We start from the raw sequence: 22,935 nt of genomic DNA, 5'->3' as shown, positions 1-22,935 counted from the left end.
ACACACAAATACAACTCTTCCAATTCATTAATCTTAGAAAAAAATATAATATTTTCAAGTACCAACTCCAATAAAAAAAAATCATGTAAACTTATACGTATCGAAAATGAATTTTACACGAATAAATCCACGATAATACATCACCGAATATAGCATCTACAAAATCGAAATACTCGTACAACTAATTTCCAAATAAACTCGAATACTACTTCTCCTGCAAAAATTACCAATTTTATCTTCTCTTCTATTCAACATCGAAAACTAAAAAAAAAAAAAAAAAAAATCGAGCAAAACGATTAACGGCATTCTAGGGAAGCCGTACGTAATACGTTTTCTCCTTCTGCCCAATCTTGTCTGGATGGTGCTGCTATTGTATTCTTCCATCTCCAAACCAAGAGGCCAGGGGCATTTTCGTCAATTCCATTTTCGATGATTAACGGAGGATTAAGCCCTCCATTAACTGTTATCGACCGAAGCATTTCCATGGTAGAAATGCTCCGCGTAAAGCCATTGATTCGAGAGTATTCAAGGAGCACCCCCGCCACGTCATCTAGATAGCTCTCTCCATCGCTCGATGGACGAGTATCTAGATTCCATGCGATCCCCCTCCACGTCATCATCCTGATGTCATCGTTGCCGTATTCCCACCGGATGTATCCGAGATACTCCGGTGGTGGTGCAAAGATCGAATATTCGGGTTTTTTCTCTTTTTCCTTAGAGTGGCTAGCGATTGTAGCCTTCGTCGTTGACTTGGTCAAATGTCTCCGTAAACGGGCAGTCCGATTTGTGAACTCTTGAGAATCGGAATTCTCGGTCGACATTTGGAGAATTTCGTTCCTCTTTTTTCCTACCAGAAGAAACTGAAATAAAAGCATTTTAGATGCACTAATATTTATTTTAATGACCACTATATTCAATTATATATGACAATAATAAACAAAAAAAAAAAAGGATAAAACTTGGCTAAAATCGTGTACATCTACAAAAACGAAGCATTTCGACGGATGAACGATTTTTTCTAAAGTCAATATAATTATTTTATAGCATACGTTATATTTAAAATATATCATATAAATATGTAATAATACTCATATTACAAATATATTTTTTGGAAGCAACAAAAAAAAATATTTTGTAGAATTTTTTCGAAAATTAAACGAGATCCGAGATCGGAATTTCGGAAATCAAACGAAAAAATCTTTTCAAAAAATGAAATTTCTGGATCGAAATCGTGCGGAATTAGGGGATTCCGTTCCGATTTCCATCCATGGTTGTCCCCTTGTAAGATCTATAAATTAATGAATTTTCAAGGTAAAACCTTGCATAAAACAATGAAAGAAAATCACTTACGAGTTTGGTTACCTATAAACAATCATCGGTAACTGAGAAAACTGCTCATGAATCAAAATAAAATTTCCCACAAAAGAAATTTACAAGCAGAAAACATGAGCAAATCTTTCTCTATGGCTCTATTATAAGAAGAACTCTTGTGTTGTGTGTGGAGAATGAAGGCAACATAGGCCGGTATTTATAGGGGTTTCATACAGGACAGCTGGCGAGGACAGCTGGCGAATACAGCACATGCGCCAATCAAAGGCGGACACGTATTTCATCTACGCGTCAGGCAACGGTTGCGCGTGGTGCAAAAATGACGCCATTTGTCATCGTTAGCCTCGATAGTATCGACTATGGATAGCTATGAAATTAATTCCGATGAAAAAAATGATAGTGCAAAATTAGGACAGCTGGCACAAACCGCTCGTGCATTAATTTGTGCATCAACTATGTCTCTTGTATTGATTGGTGCAAATTTGTAAAATTAGAAAAGTTGTCCTAGCTAGCCTCGACAATATCGAGCATCAATAACTATGAAATTAAGTCTAACAAAAGAACAAATACGTACAAAAAGCCCACAGTATTCCCATAATTCATAGTGCATATTATCATGGCACGTACACTGTACTAACTAACAACTCTAAAATAGTCTCAAAATTGATTGTGGAAAATAATCTCCAAATTGATTGTCAAGATAATATGAATACCTCATTATTGATTGTGAAAAACCAAAAAGCCGTTTAATTATAAATGCTTATAAACTAAAGCATAATACTTCATGAACTATTTATTTTGCTTTTTTAAATTATAGCCAGAGCATAATTAATATGATTTTTTTAATGCATCGACACATGCTAGACATTCATTTCACAATAAATAATAAATAATAAAGATGTTTAGCCAACAAAAAAATAAAAAAACTGCTCAATACGTACCTCGTCTATGTGTTGTGCATTGATTAGTGAAAAATTAGGAAAGTTGTCTTAGCCAACGCACTTACACACAAACCGCTCGACGCGTATCTTACCTATGTATCGTGCATTGATGAGTTTGGTTACCTATAAACAATCATCGGTAACCGAGAAAACTGCTCATGAATCAAAATAAAACTTCCCACAATAAAAATTTACAAGCAGAAAACATGAGCAGATCTCTCTATGGCTCTATTATAAGAACTCTTGCATTGTGTGTGGAGAATGAAGGAAACAAAGGCCGGTATTTATAGGGGTTTCATACAGGACAGCTGGCGAATACAGCTCATGCACCACACAAAGGCGGACACGTATTTCACCTACGCGTCACGCATCGCTTGCGCGTGGTGCAAAAATGACGCCATTTGTCATTGTCAGCCTCGATGGTATCGACTATGGATAGCTATAAAATTAATTCCGATGAAAAAAAGATAGTGCAAAATTAGTACAAAATTAGGACAGCTGACACAAACTGCTCGTGCATTGATTTATGCATCAACTATCTGTCGTGTATTAATTGGTACAAATTAGTAAAATTAGGAAAGTTGTCGTAGCTAGCCTCAACAGTTTCGAGCATCGATAACTATGAAATTAAGTCTAACAAAAGAATAAATACGCACGAAAAGTCCACGGTATTCCCATGATTCATGGTGCATCATGGCACGAGCATCCCAGTAACTAACAGCTCTAAAATAGCCTCAAAATTGTGGAAAATGGTCTCAAAACTGATTGTCAAGATAATACGAATACCTCATTATTGATTGTGAAAAAACAACGAGCCGTTTAATTATAAATGCTTATAAACTAAAGCATAATACCTTATGAACTATCTTTTTTGCTTTCATAAATTATAGCCAGAGCATAATTAATATGATTATTTTAACGCATCAACACATGCTTAGACACGGCTTTTGAGATCCTACACCGGGTGAAATACACCGGGTAGATCTTTACCATTCATATACACACAAACACACACACACCCACATTGGTGTGTGTAGATCAACGGTTAAAAATCACCCGGTGTAACCTTCACCGGGTGTAGGATAGATAAAACACCACTTAGACACTGATTTCACAATAAATAATAAAGGTGTTTAGCGAACAAAAAAAACCGCTCAACACGTACCACGCCTATGTGTCGTGCATTCATTGGTGGAAAATTAGGACAGTTGTCTTAACCAATGCACATACACACAAACCGCTCGACGCGTACCTTACCTATGTATCGTGCATTGATTAGTGGAAAATTCCACCTTCCCCCTTTTACTTCCCGAAAAATTGTCTTAGTGTGGCCCTCGACGTTAGTAGAATGAAGTCTCAAGCAACTTAATTGAAATATTGCAAACAATTTTATAAAGGACTATTAAGTTCTTTTTGAATAAAAGTTAATATACAAAATAAATTATGAGTAAATTACGGCCACTCATCTTAGGTGAAGTCAAATTATGGAAAAAAAAAAAAAAAAAAACCCTTATGTTTTAGTATTTACGATCATCCATCAACTATAAATCTTTTTACACATCCATCCATGTGTGTCAAATTTACTGAATTTTTTTTAAATTATGTTGAATATTCTAATCAAATTTACTGATTTTTTTAAATTATGTGGAATATTCTAAAGTTTGTACCCGTTTTACCCTATTCGAGCTCCACATTTTGAAACAAGCCAATCATAAGATGTGTCTCATGATTTGTAAATATCAGATTGTGGTTCATCAAAAACTGCATTTTTGCACTAAACAATTACAAAAATTAGACAACATTCAACGAAATCTAGAAGATTTTGTTGAATTTGACTCCATAAGAGTGAACGTATAAATAAATTGAGGTGTGGTTGTAATTAACCAAACATAAGGAATTTTTTCGTATTTTGACATTATGACAGTGGGTGGCTGTAATTTACCCATAAATTATTTATTAAACATTTGTACCCACAACAAAATTAAAAAAATTACAAAAAAAATCTATGTTTTCTTTACAACAAAAGTTTTCTACCAAACTAGTATTTATATTTGTAGATAATATGACTCCCTAAAATCTTGAAAGCCTCCGAATCCTTCTTCATCTTCACGCAGATCAATCTGCAGATCTTTCCCCAACTCTTTAGCATCCTCCAATTCCAATCTCTCGTTCAAATCGACGTACGATTTCGAATTTCCTGCAGTTATTGCTCGAAATCCCACAGACTGCACAAATTTTCACGAGCGTCAAAATTCACATGCATCAGTGATATTTTAATTTATATATTAAATAAACAAAGTTAAAACACAATCAAGAGAGACGGAAGTTGAATAATTCATAATGCACTCACTTCGCGGAGCGAAGATCAGGTACTCGATTTGTTCTTGATTTCTTCGTTTAATAATGGTGAACACGACTCCTATTTATAGGCATGAAAACAATGGCGAGAAAAGCCAAATGTAGTCCAGAGATTCTGGAAGTTTTGAGTGGCAAATCGACAAGGAATATTCTGTGAGGTAGCGATCTACGGCCAAATCCTATCTACCGTTGTTATTTCTACTTTTTTGCGGATGAAACAATGCAGAAACGGCGAGTTAATTGCAGAGTATCGAGTTTTCGTCCACGTCATCATGCTGATGTCATCGTTGCCGTACTCCGACGAAAACAATTGAGGATCTCACTCGCATTCTCCCTGCCAGAAGAAACTGAAACAAAAGCATTTTAGAGCCGTTTTATGCTCGTGTTGACTATAATCTATTAAATAAAACAAGAATATATACAAACAAGGATAAAATGATACGAGAAAACGATGTTTGCAAATCGAATAAAAAAAGCTAAATCGAATGACTATTGTAAGGCTTAATCCCACGTTCCACGGCATTTTGCACCATAATCGTGTATGCACACACATGACTGTTTTATTCATTATATTTAAGATATATCATGTAAATATATACTAATATTGATATTACAGATACAATTTTTAAGAAACAAAAAACAATTTTTTTGGAAATTTAAATCAGATCGGAAATCAGAATTTTGTAAATCAAATGAAAAAAAATCTTTACAAAATCAGAAACTTCGGATTCGAAATCGACGGAATTCCGTTTCAATTTCCGTCCCTGTTTGAACCCTTAGGTCTACAAATTACTAAAACCTTCAACGAAAGAAGCCAAAAACAGATACAAGAAAAGAAGACGAACAAAAAACAATTAAGAAAATAACCGATGAGCTTGGTTACCTATAAACAATCATCGGTAACCGAGAAAATTGCCCGTGAATCGAAATAAAACTTTCCCACAAGACAAATTTACAAGAAGAAAACAGAACCAGATCCCTCTATTGCTCTATCATAAGAAGAACTCTTGTGTGCGGAAAATGAAGGCAACAAAGGCCGGTTTATATAGGGGTTTTATGCAGGGACAGATGGCAAATACAACGCATGCACCTCACAAATACGGACACGTATTTCAAAAAACTACGACATTTGTCTAGCCAGCCTCGACTATATCGACAGTGGCTAGCTACAAATGTCAATATCCAATTTAGGGGAAAATACCAAAAAGTCCTACTTGGGAAAATTTGAATCCAAAAAACCTGAAATTCTTTTTATCCGGAAAGTTCTAGAATCAAAATGTCCATATTCAAACTATCCGAATAGTCAACTATCGATTAATTTTGTTAAAGTTTAATTTACGAGATTACTATTCATTTGAGTACTATATATGATTAACGATACTAAACGATATTCATATACTGCACAATCAACACCATAGAGATCGTAAATGCAGCATTCAGTTATGCCTAAAAGATTTATTTATCGACGAAAGTTTCACGAAAACATAAGACATATTTATTTTCTAATTAAGATGCGTTCTACGATATGCAAAAAGGAAAGATCGTTAGTGGTACAAAGCATAAAATACACTTCCACGCTTAATAGTAATTAAGCCGGTTCGAATAAATTCAACAAAAACTAATTAGTTACCAACAATTTCGATTTCCCTAAAATTTGCAGTTTTGAATTTGGCATTGATCAACTTTCACCGTCAACTAATAAATCAACCACAATCAATCGATTCACCGGTTATTTCCATAAAAGGTACATGAATATAATTTAACTACATATTCAACCAAGACTTACAACAGCATACATCGATCCGAAACCGAAACCGAAAACCAAAACCGAAACCGAAATCGAACCAAACTGAAACACGAAACTGATCATTAATCACCTTTTACTATGTTTTTTCGCGCATATTCAACATCATCATTTACCAATTTAGACCAAAATATATGCATTTGAACTACACAGTAATTAATTTGATTTGGCATTGATCAACTTTCACTGTCAACAAATTAATTAACCACAATCAGTCGATAACCAGTTATTTCCATAGAAGGTACATGAATATAATTTTACATAATATTCAACCAAGACTTACAACAACATACATCATACATGGATCCGAAACCGAAACCGAAACCGAAAACCAAAACCGAAACACGAAAGTCATCATTAATCACATTTTACTATGTTTTTTCCGCGCATATTCGTCATCATCATTTACTAATTTAGACTAAAATATATGCATTTGAAATAGGCAGAAATTACATTACATCAACAATTTTGCTCTATTCCCCATTTCTGAAAGCTGTGATTAAAAATATTAAACAAATTACCGGAAAGCTAAACCAAGTAATTTTGAACAGTAAAATGCGTAAACCAAAACGAACATGATTCTTATATTAAAAGAAGAACAAGGGCTTAAATGAAAAGGAAAGGGAAAAATGAACAGGCGATAAATAATTACATTGAAATTACTGATGCCGCTCGAGAAACCAACACTGGATGAAGATGGCGGCGCAACCCGTAGCACCGCCGTCACTGCCGCCGGGATGACAAATGCCGCCTGATTGTGTAGAGCGGGGCTGCTACAATAAAGGCCATGGGCTATTTTTTAATTTTTACCCCTCAAATTGTTGTATACATTAAATTTTGAAAAATAATAATGTTTTTTTTTTTTACATAATAATACCCTTAATATATATCCACTTATTATTGGATGGAATAATTGAATAATAATACGAATAATTTATCAAAAAAATCAATTGAAAAATCCAATGCAATATTAAATTTATTTTTTTAATCTATCTCTTTGCTATAACAAATAAAATAAAAGTTTAATTATTATTGGGTTATAAAATTGAAAAGTAACTAAAATTAAATTATTGGAAAAGAATTTAAAAATAATATATATTTTATAATTATGAATGAGAATATATTTTTTTCAAAATTAATGAACCAAATAAGATTTTATTGTGGTGATTTCTTAAGATCTATTATTAATATATTGCATAGACATTTTATGAAATTAATGATGTAGAAATTAGAGAATAATAAGTTAATTGAAATTTATTGATTTTTGGAACTTTTTTCTTAGTGGTCACATAAAATCTCCATATTACATAAAACATATTTTATTTCCATATGATATATTAAATATTTTTGCAGGAACATAATTTACTAACACAGTCCAAATGTTATTTTTCCACATATGATATATCAAATACACATATAACCAATAATAAAACAATAAAAGCCTACACCAGCACATCAAGTGGTAAAAAAATCACCCAAAAAATAGATACAATTTATATACACAATACACACAAATTGCCATTTCTCATAACTCAAAGCAATCAAGAAATGAACGGATTCCACTTCACTTCTTCTTCACAAGAACTCATTGCACAAGTACCATTACGCCCCTTCCTCGTTCGAAGCTGCCTTTTTATTCACATTTTCAAAATGATTTCGAAATTTCCCACTGTAGTAGTTAGTGTCTGCACAAGTCGTGAAGAAAGATCTCGATCAATTCACCACATTCACATGCATTTGATTGTAATTCAAGATTTTTGATAAAGTTTTGTGAATTTTAATCAACAAAGTTACATCAAGAACAGAGTTACGATTTATGATTTATAATGTAGTACTCACTTCATCAAGACCGGTTTCACTACATTCTCGCTCAACGACTCGGTATTATCTCGGGTTCGTTCAATCCCGAAGTCCTTGTTGAGACAAATTTTACGAACGATTCTCGGTTCCATCATAGAGATTCGATACATTCCTGGAGAAACAACAAATTTGCAATAATCCATCAGAAAGATACATAGCTAATTCGCAGAGGCAAAAAAAGTGCCAAAAAGTCGAGATGAAAACAAAAAAAACTCGTGATATCGGAAAATTTACGTAGCGCCACTCCATTCGATGGTATATTTTTGGTTCGGAGAAAATCACCAAATTGTAACTCATTAATTTGCAGAGTGTAAAAAATCACCATATTTAGTAATCCGGTCATCTCTGCTGTTCTCTTTGTCCTTACGATAAGAAGCAGACACATCCAGTGACATTTTGCTTATGCGCAGTTGAACAATTACCATTCTGCCCCTTTTCATCCCCAATTCTTTCGCATCCTCCAATTGCAGTGTCTCGAAAGCCCTGGTCAAACTGAATAAGCAATCATGAAATTTACAATCCATCATAAAGATATATTTAGTTGCTAAACGAAAAAAAAATTGTCACAAAAAAATAAAATTAATTCGATTCGATTCCAACCATAAACACCCACCCTACAAAAAAAAAAATCATCAGCAACAAAAGAAACAGTTATTAAATCAAAAAATACATTCAAAATAAAGTATAAGCACCTCATAATAAACTACTGAACGGAAAAGTAAGATCTCGCTTCATTGGGATATACGACTCCATTGGTACAGAGCACAAATGACTCAAAGCGAGGCCGGTATTTATTTGCACGAGATACACGACAGGTGGCAAATATCACACATGCATTGCACACAATGTACGACGCGTACACCGTCGGCGTGTCAAGTATAGACAGTGCATGGTGAATTTTTTAAGGACAAATGGCTAACGCACCTCTGAGCTGTACAGCACAGATGACTATTAAAGCACGGTTTTTTGGTAATTCAGGCGATAAATCAGATTTGTATTAAACCATTGTATTATAGGCAAATGAATGGATAACAAAAAAATAACCATACTTAGCAACAAAATCACCGATTCTCCAAAAACAGTAAAACTCAAAACCAAAACCGAAACCAAAAAATATGAAGCTCTTAAGATATCGAAAAATTTACATCGTGCATTCCGTTTAGATAATATATTTTCGGTAAGTAGAAATAGACATCTTTTTACTCATTAATCATATAAGAAATTACATGCTACACTTCATTACATGATACACAAATCGGCATTTACGATTTATTAATTTAAACCTAATTAATAGATCACTTTTTCCCCTAATCTCCCAACTCCCAAATCTGAGACTCTTGATTGATTTCTGAGCTTAAACAGTCGAATTAAGAGTTAATTCGTTGCTTAATTAGCTCTTAATTACAACATTTCTGAAACAATCCGTGCAATTTCAATTTCCGGAAAAATAAAAAATAAAAAATCAATTACAAACGAACTGTGCACCAAACAGAGTAAATGAACGATAAATGCGTAAACCAAAACGAAAATGATATTATTACCGCAGCTCAGAGCCACCGCAGCTCTCCGCCTACACATTCCGGTGCAGCACCACCGTCCCTACGGCCGAGATGGCGGATGATAACCGCCGCCTAAGTATGTGTTGGGCCCATTTAATCCTTATTGGATATAGTATGAGCAGCCCGTCTTATTTTATTTATATAATATAGGCCCTTTTCATTATTTTATTATGACATCATTTTATTTATATTATTATCATTAAAAAAATCTATAATCTATATCTAATTTATTAAAATGCACTAGCTCTTTCTTTTCCTATATAAAAACTAGTGTATCATGTGATAGTAATAATAACCTTAAATTCATGATAGATGAAAATTGTAAGATTGATTTGATGAATATAATAAACTTTATTCTATAATAAATACTTATTTGAAATAATTTTCGAATAATCGTGGTAGATTTGATCTTTATGTAGAAACTATTTAAAACGTGTTGGAGCAATTGATCCAACGGCTAGTTTTTGGTTGGAGATGAATCAAGTGTTGGAATTTTCATGATTTCCAATAATTAATATTGAGTAATATTAATTAAATTATGTAAAGATTAATTTCATTTATTTACTTGATCATAATCATGAAGTAAAGTGAATGAAAATTGTCTTGAGTAAATGGTTAAAGTTCAAAAGATGTGCGTTCGATGTGATCGAGTGATAGGACTAGTTTGGATTTATGTGTCTACAAATATTACTTTTGGGGACATTTAATAATTAGTCAAATTAATTGACCCAAAATCTAAATAAAAAAATATTTGGCCCAAACCAAATATTTAATTAATTGGCCCATGACCAATTAATTTTCCTACGTTTTTTTTGAACTCGTAAAAAGAAGAGACACAACATTCTGCTTCTTTTCCAACCATTGCAACCCTCTGTGAATGGATCTCTACAACCTATAAATAAAGGCAGAATCTGGCCAATTCTGTACTGAATTTAATCGGCAATAAAGAGATAGTTCTTCATATTTTTCTTTTCCTTCGTCAAAGTTCCGTTCGTTGTTCAAGTTCGCCGTGGGTCGAATATTCGTGCAAATATTTGACAACCGATCGTTGTACCTTGGGAGACTACCGGGAAGAGACTGTGCACCGTTGACAGCCCGGAAATATTGTCTTAAGGGAATTGCTTTGGCAAGCCTCGATCGTTCTTTGTGTTTTCACAATTCCTCCTTTCGACAAACAAGTAAGTATTTTTCATTTACGCAGATTGTTATTAATTATACCAACATCAAGTTGGCTGGATGTAAAGGGTATATAAAGCATCTCTCGTGCGCAAAGAAAGATGAAGAAAAGCTATAACTGCCATTGTTAGGGTTTTGAAGTTTTTTGTGTGAGCTTGTATATAAATTGATCTTTGAGTTATCAATACAAATCTAGTTTGTTGTATCCGTGTTGATAGAATTACTTCTCAATCTAAACCACGTAATTCTCTATGTGATCTATTGCGTGTGATTAGTTTGAATTGAGTTTCTACGACTGTATTCACAACAAATCGATCGCTTTCATGATATTATTATTAAAAAGAAAAAAAAAAAAACAATATCTATAATCTATATCTAATTTATTAAAATGCACTTAGGGGTGGAAATTGGAACGGAATTTCCGAATTCCGCCAATTCCGATCCGAAAATATCCGAATTTGGAACCCATTTTTTCATTCCAATTTCCGATATTCCGATTTCTGATTTTCCGATTATTTTTTGAATGGAATTGGAATTACATATAAAATTATTGGAAATTCCGATTTTCTTGGAATGGAAATTGGAACCTATTTTTAACTTCCGAAAAAAATTGGAAAATTTCCGAATAAGGTATTTCCGATCCATTCCGTCCGATTTCCACCCCTTTATGCACTAGCTCTTTTTTTTACTATATAAAAATTAGTGTATCATGTGATAATAATAATAATAAGTAATAACCTTAAATTCATGATAATAAAATTGTAAGATTGGTTTGATGAATATAAACTTTATTCTATAATAAATACTCTAAATTTTTATTTGAACTCATTTTCGAATAATCGTGGTAGATTTGATCTTTATGTAGAAACTATTTAAAACGTGTTGGAGCAATTGATCCAACGGCTAGTTCTTGGTTGGAGATTAATCAAACTTGGCTGGATGTAAAGGGTATATAAAGCATCTCTTGTGAGGAAAGAAGGATTAAGAAAAGTTATAACTGCCATTGTTAGGGTTTTGAAGCTTTTTCTGTGAGCTTGTATATAAATTGATCTTTGAGTTATCAATACAAATCTAGTTTGTTGTATCCTTGTTGATAGAATTACTTCTCAATCTAAACCACGTAATTCTCTGTGTGATCTATTGCGTGTGATTAGTTTAAATTGAGTTTCTGCGACTGTTCTTATATATTCACAACAAATGGATCGCTTTCATGATATTCTCTAATCAAAATATAAATTATTACATAAGAATAACATTTGAGCTAGTTAATCAAATTTTCTTGAGTTTGCTAATTTTACCAAACACCAAACAATTAAGTTGAGATTAACATTCATGCCATGTTAATCATAGTAGTAAAAGATATTAAATATAAAAAAAAAAAGATTAAAAAAAAATGCTTTATCAAGAATCCTTTGATATGCCTATATTTTCTTGAATATACATACATGAATGAATTAAATCGTATTTTTATACAAAATAATAAAAGAATTCTACTTTCTCTCTCATCAACATCAATCAAATGATTCTCTCTCTAAAAAAAGGAGAGAGATCAGAGACAGAAAGGGAGAGGGGGAACGGGATTGTTGGAAGGTCTCAGGATAGAAAAGGACCGGATTTAACTCCGATCATCTCCTATTTCTTCTGAGAATCACCGCCGCCACATTCGCCGTCCTCTTCCTCTTCATGCTGACGGAGTGGGAGAAAGGCCGGCGAGGAAGATGCCTGAGTCACGGCGGCGGAATCGGCTCCTCCGGCCGTCACTCTGTCAGGGTATTCATGGGCGATGATGAGCCGTCGCCGCTTGTTGACGGCGTGCTCCTTCTTCCCCAAATCTCTCGCGTCCTCCATCACTCCCGCCACCGCGCTCAGGTTCACGTACGATTTCGACTTGCCGCTGTAATTTCTCGAAATCCCCCTCCTGCATGCATTCATATTAACCCTAATTAATCACCAAATTAATTAAATAATATACATAATCAAAAAAAAAATTAAATTATATTGCTCACTTCATCGGCAGAGAAGCTTCCAGCGCAGCCATGCAATCAAGGGTACTGGATTTTCTGCCGCCGCCGCCGCCAACTTTTTTCGCCGGTGATTGTTCGTCGTCGCTCTCTTCGTCGCTACTCATCACCGGAGAATCGGGAATATTGTTTGAAATAACTCCCTTCCAATTCTTATCCTCCTCAGGGTTTTCACCGCCGGAGCTCCTCATCCCGGCACCAGAACCCGCCGCCGCTGCCGCCGCCTGAGACATGATGGAAATCAAACAGTTTACAGTAACACTATATACACTCTCCTCTTCTCTCTTATATTATTATTGATCACTCGAATTCTTTAATTTATTTCTTGGTGTGCTTCATTGCTGAAGAAGAAGCTCCTATTTATAGGGAAGAAACTGGGGGCGGGGGCGGGGGTGGGGGGGTGGATTAGAGATTAGAGAGTATGGGCAATGGAGAGAGAAGACAAATGCAGTTGAAATTGAGGAAAACCTGGCAAAATTTAGTGGGAATTGGTGAGGTATAAATTTAACGATCAGCTTCCATTGTTACTTCTGTAAGTTATATGCAGATAAGAAAATGCAGAGACGAAGGGAGGAGTTAACGGAAGATGAGACGGCGAAGTAAACGGAAGGTGGGAGAGTGACGGAAGCCGTCTGACACGTGGATTTTTTAATCGGTTGCTTTTGTCATGTTATTAATTTACTTACGTCTTATTTTTAGCTGCATTTAACCTCTTTTATTTTTATATTATTATATTTTCTCTCTCTCTCTCTCTCTAAAGTGGATTGAAATCTTCCTACGTGGCACTTTATTGTGTGGAAATTTCGGAGTGGACCCCGACTTTTTTGATAATTATTTCCCAGTCCTAACAAAAGGCAACAAAGGGTTTTTCTTAATTGGGAACAAAAAAATCTTAATTACTTTTATATGTCACACTTTAAATGTAGAGAGGCTTGAATGTTTTTTTGTCATGACAATAAGTGAAAAAAGTTGACATTTTTGTTGAAGTTTGTAATAAAAATAGGGGTGTATAACATGCAATATAATCTAAGTTGATTTTGTCCAAATTATTTTCACGGGGTCGGAAACGATGATGTGGAAACAGTTATATTCGATTAGTTTAGAAAGAAGCGAGCGGATCGAGCCACTTGTCATAGCGTGATCGTCCCCAAATCTAGCAATGTCTCCTCGTTTAGGGCAAAAAAATTACGAAAAGACAAATAATTAACGGAACCAAGAATCGTTATGTAACGGCAAAATTCAAATTTAAATTTACCGTTTGACAGTCGTTAGAATCAGTTGCACTCAATGCCTCGCCGACTTTGCGCCTATTCTTCTCAACGTCATCTTTTATCGTCTTTCGCGTCGACCTTCCTTTAATACTTCTCAACGTCATCATCCTTCTCCAACACGGGCGGAACTGTTTTACGATTGGAGAGGACTATCGCCGCACAATTTTTGTAATATTTATTTTTCGGTTCCTTTAATTTTTTTTATTATATAAAATAAAAAGGAATATTTCATAATTTTAGAATGTGACATGAAATACAAAATTCTAAAATGACATGTTCACATTTGTATCTTACCACTACATTTTATATAGAAGTCAACATTTCATTTTGACCAAATGTTGGGTTTTCTTCGGGTTTTTTTCCCTTTTTCTTGAGGGGAAAAGATGGAATATATGACAAATTACTAAATTTTATCGCTTCTAAAAAAATAATTATTCATAACATCAATACCACATCACATACTCATCCGTTTTTTCCATGCTACACCGGGTGGGTTTTTGCCGTTGATTTACACACACCAATATGGGTGTGTGTTTTTGTGTGCTTGTGCATGATTAAAATCTACCTAGTGTACTTCACCGCGTGTAGCATAGTATAACTTAAATCACGGTGGACTAATTAAAATTTTAAAATAATCTTTTGTCCCATTTTTCCTTCTCCACCAAAGCTGCAAATGAAGGATCTGCCATACTATTTCAATGAAGGATAGATAAGCAATGGCAATTTAGGCTAATAAGGCTTTACTCGAGGATTTCGTAACGAAGTTCTCTACACGGCTATTATATACACAACAGAAAATAACGAAGACCAAAGATTTCAGACATATGGCCTTTTGACGGTCGACGATTCTAAATTGCTCGTTAATTATCGCTTCCATCTATATTGTGCTAGTTAAAATCTTGAGCCCTTTCATTTGAATATTGAAATTCTCATGAATGTCCTTTGCTTGGGCATTCTTTATTAGTGTTCTCTTTACCTGCAAATCCAAATATTCATCATTGAGAGTTATCTGATATAAGGCATTTAAAAATCACCAGTACCTTCATCTTTTGTTTGGCTGACTGGACTGGAAATCGAGACACATGTTTCACGTTTTCCAACTCCTTCCGATTGATTGCCTAACGCAGCTGGTTGATTCTCGGGTGTTCGTCCCACACGATCAGCGCCTCTATATCTTTGAACAGGCACTTCAGTTTCAACACGAGACGTAGAAGCATTCCCTGCAGTTCTGTGAAGTTCCACTGCAGACGATGCCGTGGGCCCCGCTGGGCTAGGCCGAACTGCAGATACTGCAGGATTTTTAGAGGGAACCCGCGTGATGTTTGGTTTAGCAGCGGAATAGTTAGAAATCGGTGCTTTTGCCAGGCCATTCCGAATGAAATGCACATTACTCGGGAGCTGATTGACAATGCTTGTGGTGGAAGATTTCACCACAGGAGTGCTGCCGCTAGCAGTTTTGATGTGCACCACCTTTTGAGATCGAGCGGCCTCCATTAGTGAAGAAGCATCTGCTGAGGTGGCGATGCGGGCCCCAGCAGCAACTGCAGCAGCTTTGACCATTGAATCTGGAGTGGGAGCAGGGTTGGTAGAAGGCCACTTTGTTGGCATCTGAGGTTTAGTGGGGCCCGCTCTTCCAGGCTGCTGAACTGGCGGAGTTCCGGAAGGTTTTTGAGATTGTTGCTGGGGTTTTATTCCCGTTGCTGTGTAATTCCAGGAAAACAAGACTTGTCAGCTAGTTACGAGGGGCAGCATTTGCATTTAAATGTTTGCGGGCTCTGTAATTATAATGAACATGCAATATAAACCTAATGGGATTTGAACACGGCAGCAATTCAAATGTAAGGGAAGAGAGATGAATAACTATTAAGTCAAATTTCTTCAGTTACCAGAATTTTTTTAGACAATGGACCATATCCAAATTTAACTAACTGCCATTTAATAAAAAACCTGAAGAAGAAGAAAGCAACGGCTACAGTACTTGGGCATCATCAATTCATCAGAACTGAAACAATAGTTGACTAGTTGCGGATACGAGGATAAAACCAACACTTTTCTTCCATCAACATCTAGCAGCTAGCAACTTTATTAATATCGTTTTCAAGCATTGCTTATGCACACAAAATGTCAATTAGAGTGCATATAAAAATTGATAAACAGAATTCGTTCTTACTTAATTGCCGTGGTGCCTTCAAAGTGTCGCCCATTGGCCTATCTAGGGCTAGGGACATGGCTCGATGAGCAGCAGCTAGTTGAGTTTCAGAAGGTTTTGAACTGGTGGTACCGACTTTTAAGTTGCCGCCCTGTTTTTTCTTGAGAGTGGACCACCTCTGCGCATGATAATTTCATTCATTAAAACTCAGCAATGAACTTTTTTGGCAATTAAACCCTAATACTATTCATTTAGTTTTCTCTGTCAGCTGAAAATGGTAAAGAAGCATAAAACAATAAAGCACCTGAGATAGCTCCGATGGTGTTCTTTCATTATCGAAATCCGCTTTGGCAATATTAGCCCAATTTGGTTCTCCATATTTTTGCACAGCAGCCGTAAGTTTCATGTCCTCTTGTGTAGACCAAGCCTTTTTTCTTCTTCGGGGAGGCAAATTAGCTCCATCATTAGGCCTTTTTTCACCACATCCTGAAGAAGGCAATGATTGTTTTGGTACAGTCACAGGGATGTTAATATTTTTCCCATGCGCATAGGCGAGAACTGAGGTATCTGAAGGTGCAGGCACTGCCCTACTATTTGGTATATTAATAGTCAATGGCCCCTCAATTGTTAAGTTGCTCGGTAGACGGGAGACATAACCAGAAGCAATTAAAACCTGTAAATAGAAAATAAATAACAGTATACAAATAAATCCCTCATTAGTAGGACAAATGGATAAAAGAAATTTTCGATCCAATCAAGCAGAAAGCGACACTCTAGGTAATGGAGTTTTAAGGACGTCGTCGTATGTACTAAAGCTTATAAATGGCTAGCAATAACAGTAGCTAAAATATAGATATTTTTAGGTATACCATATACTGGCATTAAAACAACATATGGATGTCACCGATTTCCAGAGCAAAAACATTCAATCAAATTTTGGATTGGACACTACAATTGGATAAAGTTGAACAAGCATTCCATCTGAAAAACGATATTCCCTTTACAGTACTTGCTTGTCAAGTATAAACTATTAGGAACAACATAAATGCAAAAATAATTCTACTGGTCCCTTCATATGCATCTGCACTCTTATACAAATATTATTCTGATTAGTTATACTTATAATGCATTCATAGATTATAATGAGTGGAAGAATTCATCAAAAAATACATTACGAGACTCTCATAAATCAACGAATAACGTTCATTTGTGGCCTTCATTATGTTGAGATGCAATTAAATTAAAAGGGGAGTGATGGACCAACCAATAAGCATTAATTATGAGATGCGTCTAGTGTAAGGCGAGATAAATTAATGGGGAATCGACTTAGGTCTATGGTATATTCAACATGGAATAATAGGAGAATACGCAATATATAGGAAGAGTGATCATATTCATAATAGTGGTAATCAAGGGGGAGTTTGTATCAATTACAAAATGGGCTACGTAAGAAATATATGGACATTTACTTGTTATAACTTTAAAGATCTTGAATTTCTCAGTACTAAAAGAGAATAGAATAAATGTATCCACACAATTCACGTACTTTAACACATGCCGTAGCCTCTGTGGAAGCTTCACGGCCAACGTTAGGGAAAGCCTCCACCTCGCAGTCTAAATCACTATCGTCGTCCTACAATCACGAGACAAATAAAATAATCCAATCAGAAATTTAAACAACTTTGAATTGATTAACTGACTTCCACCAACTTCGGGAACAGAATATCTAATCGCCCAAATTACCCAAATTCACCGGATACAAGAAAATAACATGAAATCATGCATTGATGAAACTGAGGGTAGTTACAAATTACAATGCCAATAAAAAATTCAAAATTGAATAAAAAAATTTATACAGACGAGCTCACCATAGGGATCGCTTCGTGATTGTCGAATTGATCGGCTAGGGTTTCTCCATACGCGAGATGGCGCCAAAGCATCTGATATTCCCTTGCACCGGAAATTCCGGTGGCCGTATTCTTCACCATTTCTCGCCAATCAATTTTCTTTCCGTCCACCAGCGCCACCTCCCGCAGCAAAGCGAGAACCGTGTTCACGGAGTATCTAAAGGAAAGTAACCGAAGTAAACACTATAACACGAAGAAAAAAAAAATCTTCCGAAAAAGGAAAAACAAAAAAACAGATTAAGAAACAAAATTTTACCTCTGTAACAGAGTGGATACGTCGTCTTCGCCGATGAATCGCTTCTTCGATTTATCAACCATTGTTGGATTGGTATTGGTTATCAATTGCTCAGGTAGAGAAGAGAGTGTTCTAAACCTTAGAGAGAGAAAATAAGAGGTTTTAGGAAGAATAATTATTATTTATTCAATAATTAATATCTCGGAAAATAGAGTAAACTGCAAAAACTACCCCTGTGTAATCCCAAAATAGCAAAAAACCCCCTGTGATAAATAAACTAGCAAAAACCCCCCTGTGAAATTATTTAAATAGCAAAAACCCCCCTATGGAACTATTTGAGGGTTGACTTGATATAAAAAGACACAAATACCCCTGGAGTCTTGCAATTAATAAATTCTTATATTTTATAAATATTTTAATTATTTTATTTAAAAAATAATCAATTTAGTTGTTTACTATTTTTTTTAATTTCTAAACAAATAAATTAAAAAGAATAAATATACATATAATATGTATATATATAAATACATTTTGAGGGTCAATTTTGTCATTTCAAGTCTAAAAAATCAGCTAGGGGGGATTCTGCCTTTGACTAAATTTCACAGGGGGGTTTTTGCTAGTTTATTTATCACAGGGGGGTTTTTGCTATTTCAAGATAACACAGGGGTAGTTTTTGCAGTTTACTCCGGAAAATAATTTAATACCGAAATTGTCCCAATGACTCGGAAAGGCAGCTTTAAATACTTTCGTGTCACGGAAGATTCAATACTGATTTGCAAATCACTTTGAAAATAATTTACAATCAGAAACTTCAATATTTTATATTTTTTTTTAGATTTAATTTAATCAAAACAAAGTTGATAAAATTTGTATTATCTTTGTAAATTCTGATTTATTAATCATAGTATTTTTTTAATTTAAATTTAATTTATAATTTTTAGATTATTTTTAAATAATAATCAATTTTCAAGAATCCATCTGATTATTCATGACACTTTTCCATTAATAAATACCCTCTACTCCTCTAGTTATTTACTTAAATACCCATATTATTATAGGTACGATATATATATATATATATATATATATATATATATATATATATATATATGTATGAAATAAAAATAAAATATAATTATATTATGTAAAATACATAAACAAATGAACACATAAACAATAGCTAATAAGAAAGCAGGATGACATTATTCCCAAAGAATTCCCACAGGCAGCTACAATATTTATGAAGATACATATATGTTATCAATGAATATATATATAAATTTCCTCTAAAGATCTCTCTCTATTATTCGTCTTTCAGAATATATACAGAGAATTAATTTCGAACGGCGTATATTACTTCGCCTTTAAACCCCCGTTTTTCACAGCCTTCGGTTGAAAAAGAGAGCTCAGCATTTTCTCCAATGACTGCGCGGTGTACTTGGCATATTTCTGATCTTGCTCGACTAACGCACCGTAATTCTGCATGTAGCTTCGATAAACGGGCACAATCGTCTGAACAACAACCCCAATTACCTTCTCCCGTAAATCGTTTTCTGTAATTACCAAACTACCCTGCTTCTTATACATGTCATCAAAAGCCTCATTAAAAGATTTCAATCTCTGCTTCACCAAATTACGAGCAGTTCCTCGCCCACCGGAGAACAAAATCAAACCTTCCCTGCTCAAAAGTGGGGGCAGCCGCCCCCAGCTCTCTCTTACATATATCGTCGAATAATACTCCTTGTACTGTTCATGTTCTTTAAGCCAAGAATCACCCAAAAGAAAACCGAGCTTCGTCCCTTTCAAATACTTATACAAATGCCAGTGATTGCTCATCAAGAACAAGTACGAAGAAGCAGCATCTTCGTAACCCTTCGCCCACTTCTCCAAATTCAACTCAATCGCTTTAACTAGATTCAAAAGCTCGTCGATAAGAATCCCCTCTTTAAATTTCTCGTTTTTCCAACTTCTCTCGATAACCAATATTTGCGTCAAAATCGGCTTGTAGTCCTCCCCAAGAAGCTTATTACAATAATCCGTAATAAAAGATACGACCCTAGGAATACTACAATCGAAAGGTGGTGGATTATGCCTTTGCAGCTCGACTTGAAGCAAAAGCTCCCAGAAAATTTCGCACGCACCTTCAATCACCCTCTTGATCAAATCCCGAGTAAGATTTTGAATTTCGGCACAGGGGGCCCCACCGAATAGCCGATTGAAATCCAATCGTAAATTACTCAACGACGCAAATATGTCCATCAGCTTCAATAGCTTGATCGGATCTTTCTTACTTTCGGTGACCGTTTTGCCGAATTGCAAGAAAGCAAGAATTCCCGCCTGAGCAGCTATTTTACCGAAACAGCTCTTCCACAAATCGATTCCCATTTTATCGAACACGCTGTTACATAATCCATACTCAGCTTCAAACAAGTGCTTCACGGCAAATTCTAAATGTTTACCCCACTGAGAAATATAAGCCTCGATGCTCGCGACATTATTGAATTCCGAAACCGATATTTCAAGATAATCCAAATCCAGGGCTTGCAAACTAGCCCTCACAATCGAGCTTCGCACCTCGATGTAAATCGAAACACACTTTTCGAGCCTGCCATTAGCAATTAAACTCGATAAAATCGTCTGCAATTTCTGAATAACCGCCATGGGCAAAGGCGACGGAGCAATACAAGGGTTTTCACCGGGCAAAGTCGGAGATGACATAGGCAAAGGAACACTATTCTCCGTCAGCAACCGTTTAAACTCGTTCTCCAATCTATCCAACGCAGATTCAAATAGCCCACCATCAAGAAAACCCTTTTCTTCACCTTTCTCCAATTCCCGAAGATTATTCAGCGCATTCTTTAAACCGGAAATAAACCATTCATCGGCCACTTTATGATCCTCCAAATACTCGACTATATCGGCCAACCACTGAATTGCCATACCACAATTGTCTCCCAAGAATCTCAACGCCTCTTGGAGGCGTTTAAGCACACCGAGGTAACCTGGGAGGTCATGTAGGGGATCGGAAAGCGATTTTTCGAGGCCGTGAATTGCATCGAACACCTTGAGAACAGCAGCTGCAGGGACAACGGCTCTGTTTATATGACCGCCGACTGCGTTCAGGGCTTCTCGTTCGGCTCGTATCGGGCGAATGGCAACTTCCAATGAAGGTAATCTTTGGTATATTTCGGTTAATCTAGGGCCGGATTTTTCTAGAGAGAGGGATAAAGCTTTCGATTTCTCTACACTGGCTTTCAACAAGTTTCTAGCAGAGATTAAATTTTCGATGCCTTTATCCATTTTCGGGTGATGGAAGGGCAAAAAGCTACTGAAATCCGATTATTTCATTCAAAAATTGAATAGAAAATTACCACCATGAATGAGTTTTAAAATTCAACACTTTCTTCTACAAAACTGGGCAAAATTCACTCAATTTCTGTATTTTAAAATGAAAATTGAGTTCTAGAAAAAATTAACAGAGAGAAGAAGCAACTCACTGAGAATCTGTTATTGAAGGAGATCGGTTTTAAGAAGTCAGTACATAACTCCGTTCTGATAAAGCTTGAATGATGATGCAAAATGTGAGTGTTCTGTGCGTGTGTGTGTGTGTGTGAGAGAGAGAGAGAGAGAAGAACCCTAAATCGGGAACTGCAAAAAGAAGAAGGCTTTTGGGGGAGACAGTGTTACGCTCAAGGAACGATGGATCGTGCCAAAGTGCTTACACACTGTAATTTGCTTTTCCTTGTTTTGTTTTCTTCTACTTTTCCTCTGCCTTTTTTTTGTTTTTTTTTAATTATTATTTCTGTCCCTTTAGCTTTTTATTACCCTTTTTCCTAATTTATTTATTCAATAAAGACGAATATTTGAGAATCAAAAGTCACAATTGAGGTAAAGAAAAAGAAGTACACTAGAACGTTTATAAATTAAAACGCTAAATTAATAACTTTGTTTGAATTATAATTTCTCTCGATCTCGACTTGATGAAAATATATTAAATTATTATTTCGATAATTTAATATTTTGGTAAATTAATAGAATATTTGTGTGCCGGTGCAGAATGGTGTAAATCGGACGGATCGGATTGGAATAAGCACTTTTGGGAAGAAAAAAAATTGATTTGATTCGGAAGTGAAAAACTAGTTTCAATTCCGTTTCAAAAAAAAATCGGAATCGGAATTTCGGAATAAAAAAACTTGTTAAAAAAATCAGAAAATTCCGGACTGGAATCTCTGAAATTCGTAAATTTCTATTTTTTGGTCACCTAAAGTATAAATTACACAATAACAATAATATTGATATTTTTAGTGTAATATTCTGCATTTTTT

The 22,935-nt window shown here is 35.2% G+C and overlaps 4 protein-coding genes and 3 long non-coding RNA genes across 11 annotated transcripts; all 7 read right to left on the bottom strand.

Annotated features, from left to right (window-relative positions):
- Positions 1-71: 71 nt before the first annotated feature.
- On the bottom strand, positions 72-1,985 carry LOC105975253 (uncharacterized). 2 transcript variants are annotated; one of them, XR_016030672.1, is made up of 2 exons: positions 1,363-1,985; positions 72-860 (listed from the first exon to the last, which is right to left on the bottom strand). It is a non-coding gene; the product is annotated as an uncharacterized LOC105975253 (long non-coding RNA). The 2 variants fall into 2 exon arrangements; XR_016030674.1 differs by having other exon boundaries at positions 1,351-1,560.
- Positions 1,986-4,198: 2,213 nt separating this feature from the next.
- On the bottom strand, positions 4,199-5,794 carry LOC105975247 (uncharacterized). The gene is made up of 3 exons (XR_016030670.1): positions 5,512-5,794; positions 4,621-4,975; positions 4,199-4,495 (listed from the first exon to the last, which is right to left on the bottom strand). It is a non-coding gene; the product is annotated as an uncharacterized LOC105975247 (long non-coding RNA).
- Positions 5,795-6,759: 965 nt separating this feature from the next.
- On the bottom strand, positions 6,760-7,223 carry LOC148772567 (uncharacterized). Its single transcript, XR_016030671.1, has 2 exons — positions 7,085-7,223; positions 6,760-6,925 (listed from the first exon to the last, which is right to left on the bottom strand). It is a non-coding gene; the product is annotated as an uncharacterized LOC148772567 (long non-coding RNA).
- A 570-nt stretch (positions 7,224-7,793) lies between these two features.
- On the bottom strand, positions 7,794-9,990 carry LOC105975246 (uncharacterized). Of its 4 annotated transcripts, XM_088816242.1 has the most exons (5): positions 9,834-9,948; positions 8,985-9,223; positions 8,615-8,784; positions 8,272-8,404; positions 7,794-8,117 (listed from the first exon to the last, which is right to left on the bottom strand). In XM_088816242.1, the coding sequence occupies exons 2-5, from the start codon at positions 8,987-8,989 to the stop codon at positions 8,111-8,113; spliced, it is 315 nt and encodes a 104-aa protein (XP_088672368.1). In that variant the 5' UTR covers positions 8,990-9,223; positions 9,834-9,948; the 3' UTR covers positions 7,794-8,110. The 4 variants fall into 4 exon arrangements, 2 of the variants coding, with proteins under 2 accessions (XP_088672368.1, XP_088672371.1); XR_016030669.1 differs by lacking the exon at positions 8,985-9,223 and having other exon boundaries at positions 9,834-9,990; XR_016030668.1 differs by lacking the exon at positions 9,834-9,948 and having other exon boundaries at positions 8,615-8,906; positions 8,985-9,087.
- A 2,669-nt stretch (positions 9,991-12,659) lies between these two features.
- On the bottom strand, positions 12,660-13,384 carry LOC105975196 (protein OXIDATIVE STRESS 3 LIKE 6-like). The gene is made up of 2 exons (XM_013000368.2): positions 13,034-13,384; positions 12,660-12,945 (listed from the first exon to the last, which is right to left on the bottom strand). Exons 1-2 carry the CDS (start codon positions 13,279-13,281, stop codon positions 12,660-12,662), a joined length of 534 nt encoding a protein of 177 aa, XP_012855822.2. The 5' UTR covers positions 13,282-13,384.
- A 1,658-nt stretch (positions 13,385-15,042) lies between these two features.
- Positions 15,043-18,820, bottom strand: LOC105975374 (uncharacterized). The gene is made up of 7 exons (XM_013000569.2): positions 18,632-18,820; positions 18,337-18,532; positions 18,015-18,101; positions 16,773-17,141; positions 16,490-16,646; positions 15,360-16,019; positions 15,043-15,295 (listed from the first exon to the last, which is right to left on the bottom strand). The coding sequence occupies exons 1-7, from the start codon at positions 18,691-18,693 to the stop codon at positions 15,249-15,251; spliced, it is 1,578 nt and encodes a 525-aa protein (XP_012856023.2). The 5' UTR covers positions 18,694-18,820; the 3' UTR covers positions 15,043-15,248.
- A 971-nt stretch (positions 18,821-19,791) lies between these two features.
- LOC105975357 (exocyst complex component EXO70A1) lies at positions 19,792-22,395 on the bottom strand. Its single transcript, XM_013000548.2, has one exon. The coding sequence runs from the start codon at positions 21,908-21,910 to the stop codon at positions 19,964-19,966; it is 1,947 nt and encodes a 648-aa protein (XP_012856002.2). The 5' UTR covers positions 21,911-22,395; the 3' UTR covers positions 19,792-19,963.
- Positions 22,396-22,935: the final 540 nt, after the last annotated feature.

Source organism: Erythranthe guttata, chromosome 1 (assembly GCF_056151865.1).
Source record: "Erythranthe guttata isolate IM_541 chromosome 1, IM_541, whole genome shotgun sequence".
NCBI lineage: Eukaryota > Viridiplantae > Streptophyta > Magnoliopsida > Lamiales > Phrymaceae > Erythranthe > Erythranthe guttata.
This window is presented reverse-complemented; position numbering and strand designations above follow the sequence as displayed.

Coding starts and splice junctions, on each gene's coding strand:
- LOC105975246 (XM_088816242.1), bottom strand. Junction 8,405..8,614: donor TGACCGGATTACTAAATATG/GTGATTTTTTAC, acceptor TTGTTTCTCCAG/GAATGTATCGAATCTCTATG.
- LOC105975196 (XM_013000368.2), bottom strand. CDS start 13,281: ATGTCTCAGGCGGCGGCAGCGGCGGCGGGTTCTGGTGCCGGGATGAGG. Junction 12,946..13,033: donor GAAGCTTCTCTGCCGATGAA/GTGAGCAATATA, acceptor GAATGCATGCAG/GAGGGGGATTTCGAGAAATT.
- LOC105975374 (XM_013000569.2), bottom strand. CDS start 18,693: ATGGTTGATAAATCGAAGAAGCGATTCATCGGCGAAGACGACGTATCC. Junction 18,102..18,336: donor ATCACGAAGCGATCCCTATG/GTGAGCTCGTCT, acceptor TCGTGATTGTAG/GACGACGATAGTGATTTAGA. Junction 16,647..16,772: donor CACCATCGGAGCTATCTCAG/GTGCTTTATTGT, acceptor TATCATGCGCAG/AGGTGGTCCACTCTCAAGAA.
- LOC105975357 (XM_013000548.2), bottom strand. CDS start 21,910: ATGGATAAAGGCATCGAAAATTTAATCTCTGCTAGAAACTTGTTGAAA.